Genomic DNA, 4045 nt, shown 5'->3' with positions numbered 1-4045 from the left:
AGAGAGAGAGAGAGAGAGAGAGAGAGAGAGAGAGAGAGAGAGAGAGAGAGAGACTGATTTAGTGTTACTTCTATAGGAAGCATACCGCTGAGTCTATAGAAACACTATCAGGACTGGTCTTTCTTGTGCCATGCACACATTGGTGGTGGATGGGGTGACACAAAGTGCTTTGAAATCTAGTGAAAAGCTCGAAATAAGTAAATGTAATTCAGCAACAAAAAAACTCAAATCACTTTGGGCTACTTTACAAGTCRGTGGAGACTTTTGTGATGTGAAGAGTAATGGCTCTGTCTCCATTTCTGGACACTCGACTAATTCTCTGCTGGTTTTAAGGCAGCTGGTGAGTAAACAGCTTTCATACAGATTTGTTCCTCCTGTGTAACTTCCTCCTCAGCGCTAGATWAAAAAAAYGGCCATATTCCTCCTCTCCTCCATCTCCGTTCCATCGCACCCCATAAAAGACGACGGGTTTTGCCGCAGTGCGAACGAACCGCGCCTCTCACTCTTTTTACTCGGTCACTTTACGTCTAGCCCCTCGCTTTCTGTTGTATCTTTCTCTTCCTCTTTTCTCTAGACCAACGGTCTCTCTGTAGTTCAGTCCATTCTTTCCCTCTGTCTCTCTATCTTTCTCTTCCCCACCTCTCGCGCTCTGTACTCTTCCCCCACCCTTTTCTCCCTCTCTCTCCTTCTCCTCCCCAGCCTCCTCTCTCTTGCTCTGTCTCTCCTTCTTCCCCACCTTTCTCCCTCTCTCTCCCCCTCTCTTTGTCTCTCCCTCTAATAGGCATTAGTGGCCCGCTGTAGCTGCTCCATATGCCGGTGGCTTATGAGGAGAGGGGAGCTGGAGACACTTGGCTAAACTGAACGGAAAATAACTCCCTGTGTTTAGAGGCGAGACGCCACGCAGCAGCCACAGAAATCAATCACACACACTGAGCATCTCCCAGCTGCAGCGGGAGATGAGCTGTGAAAGTGTGCGTGTGTTATGCAAATGTAATGCAACTGTGGGTAGATATTTACACAAGGATGATAACAGGAATAAATGACAGATTATTCAGAAAGTATTACTTATTTGACAGTCTATCACAGCACTGACTGTGCGTGTGTGAATGTGCGTGTGTATGTAACGTGTGTGCGATGATGTCTCATGATTGTGTCCCCCAGGTGTAATGTCTCCCTCACCCAGTGGGGGGCAGTGTGTGACCAGTATGTCGGTGGAGTCGGGTATCTGGTTCCACTTGTCCAGCAGAGCCTGACCTCTTGGCAGGTTGAACCCCCAGCCATAGTACCATGGCTGCCTGGCTCAGAGAAAGAGAGAACGAGAGAGAGAGAGATTAATACAGTATATCATATCAACTGTCAACACAATCACCCATCAGATCATCATCTCTAATAAGGGAGAGCCCTGCGGGGGCAGAGCCCTGCGGGGGCAGAGCCCTGCGGGGGGAGAACCCTGCGGGGGGACAGATTAAGTGTGATAGCTAAAATGGCACTTAATCTCTGAACCTTAATCATCTGCTCTGACAAATCAAATCAACTCCCTCCGAACTTGAATCAAACACCACTGCTGCCACGTACAAAGTGCAATAGTATAAATTAGACAGAACCGGAGAGGAGCAGGCAGAAAGCGCTAGGATATAAAACCTCAACATTAAACATTAACGTCCGCTTGATTCAACAGTCGGCATTGGAGCCTTCCAGGACGGGAGGGGAAAAGAGAAGAGAGAAAAAGAGGAGAGAGGAAGAGAGGGACTTGTCGGCTGGGTCCGTGTCCCTTCACTTTGATAGCGGACGCCTCTGGTGGGTGAGTGACGGTGGAGAAATTAACATGTCACTAACAATGAGTCCTCAGATCCATCTTCCTCTGTACCGTAAGGCGAGCCACGCGTGTGTAACCACGATGACGCCGCCGTTAGCTCTCGTACCGCCGGCTTTTTTTAATTTGCAGAGAGCAGTCACTGGAAAAGCCAACTTTTATCTGCGCCACGCCGTCCGTCGCTTGGCGCTTCAGTGGAACGTCAGATGGAGGCTGTTTTATCATTTCCTGCCTGTTTGTGTATGTATGCAAGCGAGAGTGTGCGGAGAGTGGCGTGTGTGGCGGGGGGGGGGGGGGCACACAACTACGTACACACCCACACTTGATATAAAAGAAACAGACCCTCGGATGAGTATCTATAACAGGTCAGCGGTACATTTGAGTGTGGTCCCAACCCCCCTGGCGGTCACTGCGCACTGACGAGTTAAGGAGACCAGAGTGAGAGATGCATCATATGGGAAACCGGCATCTTGATCCACATTATCAGCCTTGGAATTCTATCCATTAAAAAATATCCTTCATTCGGGACATCAGATCTAAACACTTTATGAACATTCTGCGAAGTTCCCATTTAACGCCAATTTCAAATAATTGTTAACACAGTGAATTTTAAAACATGTAAATATAGGCCTTAGCATATTAAGATTGGCCCGGTTTAAATATTCATGTCCTCTTAACATGGCATGCTCATTAAAACAATGAGATGAAGCTGCCAGTCTCTTGCGTTCAAATGGCACCATATTCCCTAGTAGCACTACTATTGACCACGAGCTATATTAGAGAATCAGAGTGGCATTTTGAGACGCAACCCATCCATCCCTTTCATCATCTGAATGAGAATGAAGCGGAAAAGAACACTTTTCTAACTGGTAACGCCTAATTGGACCTGTAATTTCTCCAACAGCAGCGGTTCAATAAAAAGAGAGAGAGAGAGAGAGAAAGAGAGAGAGTAGGAGATAGGGAGGGGTAGAAAGGGAAAAGGGGAGATGAGAAAGAATAAGGGGCTTTTGAGAGAACATGGAGATGAAATGAGAAATGAGATTGAAAGCGGAATGCAGAGAGAAAATAAGAGTGAGTTATGTACATTATGTAAACACTTTGCATTTTCTTCTGTTTTGTCCCACTTCCAGCTCATCCAGTTAAAAGTCTGGGATTTATCTAGCCAAGGCCAAAAGTACCAGGCTAATACAGTACTAGCCATGCCTAGCGAGATACCTATAGACTTCCAGGCATTGCGCACCGCGCTAGTTAGCATTGGATGTAGATTAACTACACCAAACTTCCTTCAGTACGGGACGCAGAGACCATAAAAATGTATCCGAGTTCATCTGACTCTGGAAGTGCATCATCTGTATTATTTTATTAGGAATGACCATGAAATGTACACATGTTCAGCAGTACGTAACATCGTCAAGTCCCTTATCCAGAATAAGCAAAAGGGAGAAATAACTGATTTACACTGAGAGTGTAGCTTCACTCCGGAAACAACCCTGATTCTTCTGATTGCAGCTAAACACGAAAACTAAAGAATTATAACTAGGGATTAATACAATTACCCTAGATATGAAAGATTTGACCAGGGAAGAGCATTAGAAAGTAAACTAGTTGTTTTTGGGTGCAGTTAAGGGAGGAGAATTGGCGGACGACGTGCTCACAGGCATATTAAAGAAAGGTTTGTTATTTTGTTTACGGAATAGAAAAACGAAGGAAACAGCATGTTTGAGTTTAGACGCTGGATCCCTAGGCGGTCGTTCTAGGGCAAGCAAGCACGCTGGGAAAAAAAACAACGGCGTAAAAAATCCCTTTCATTTGATGTGATTCTTTCCCCCTTTTTAAGACGCAGAGCAGGGGCGAGAGAGAGAGAAGAGAGAAGAACTGGGAAGAGAGAGAGAGGAGAGACGAGAACGATGGAGAGAGAGCAGAAGAGAGAGACGAGAGAGCAGAAGAGAGAAGCCGAGAGAGAGAGAGAGAGAAGAGAGAAGAGAGGAGAGAGAAGAGAGACAAGAAGAGGGACAGAGAGAGAGAGAGACAGAGAGAGAGGGGTTGCAGTCGGTTTACCCAAAACACCACTTTACTTAATAACAGGGTAATTTATAGAAGGTTGAAACAAATAACGAAGATCTAGTCTCGCTCTCGGTAAATGTGTGCGTGTAAATATCTCAAGTGTGGTGTGTGTGTGTGTGTATGCTTTTCTCCATTCAGAAGCTTTAATGATTCATTGGAGAAGCCATG

General features: G+C 45.8%; 1 protein-coding gene and 1 pseudogene across 1 annotated transcript in view; both read right to left on the bottom strand.

Annotated features, from left to right (window-relative positions):
• LOC111951349 (signal peptide, CUB and EGF-like domain-containing protein 1) overlaps positions 1-4045 on the bottom strand; it is a 327661-nt pseudogene that overhangs the window by 179755 nt on the left and 143861 nt on the right.
• Positions 1-4045, bottom strand: part of mpped1 (metallophosphoesterase domain containing 1) — a 53613-nt gene that overhangs the window by 6916 nt on the left and 42652 nt on the right. The window contains 1 exon segment of the mRNA XM_023969479.2: positions 1182-1295. Within this exon segment, the coding sequence (XP_023825247.1) occupies positions 1182-1295 (114 nt within the window).

This window comes from Salvelinus sp. IW2-2015, linkage group LG24 (assembly GCF_002910315.2).
Source record: "Salvelinus sp. IW2-2015 linkage group LG24, ASM291031v2, whole genome shotgun sequence".
Taxonomy (NCBI): domain Eukaryota; kingdom Metazoa; phylum Chordata; class Actinopteri; order Salmoniformes; family Salmonidae; genus Salvelinus; species Salvelinus sp. IW2-2015.
This window is presented reverse-complemented; position numbering and strand designations above follow the sequence as displayed.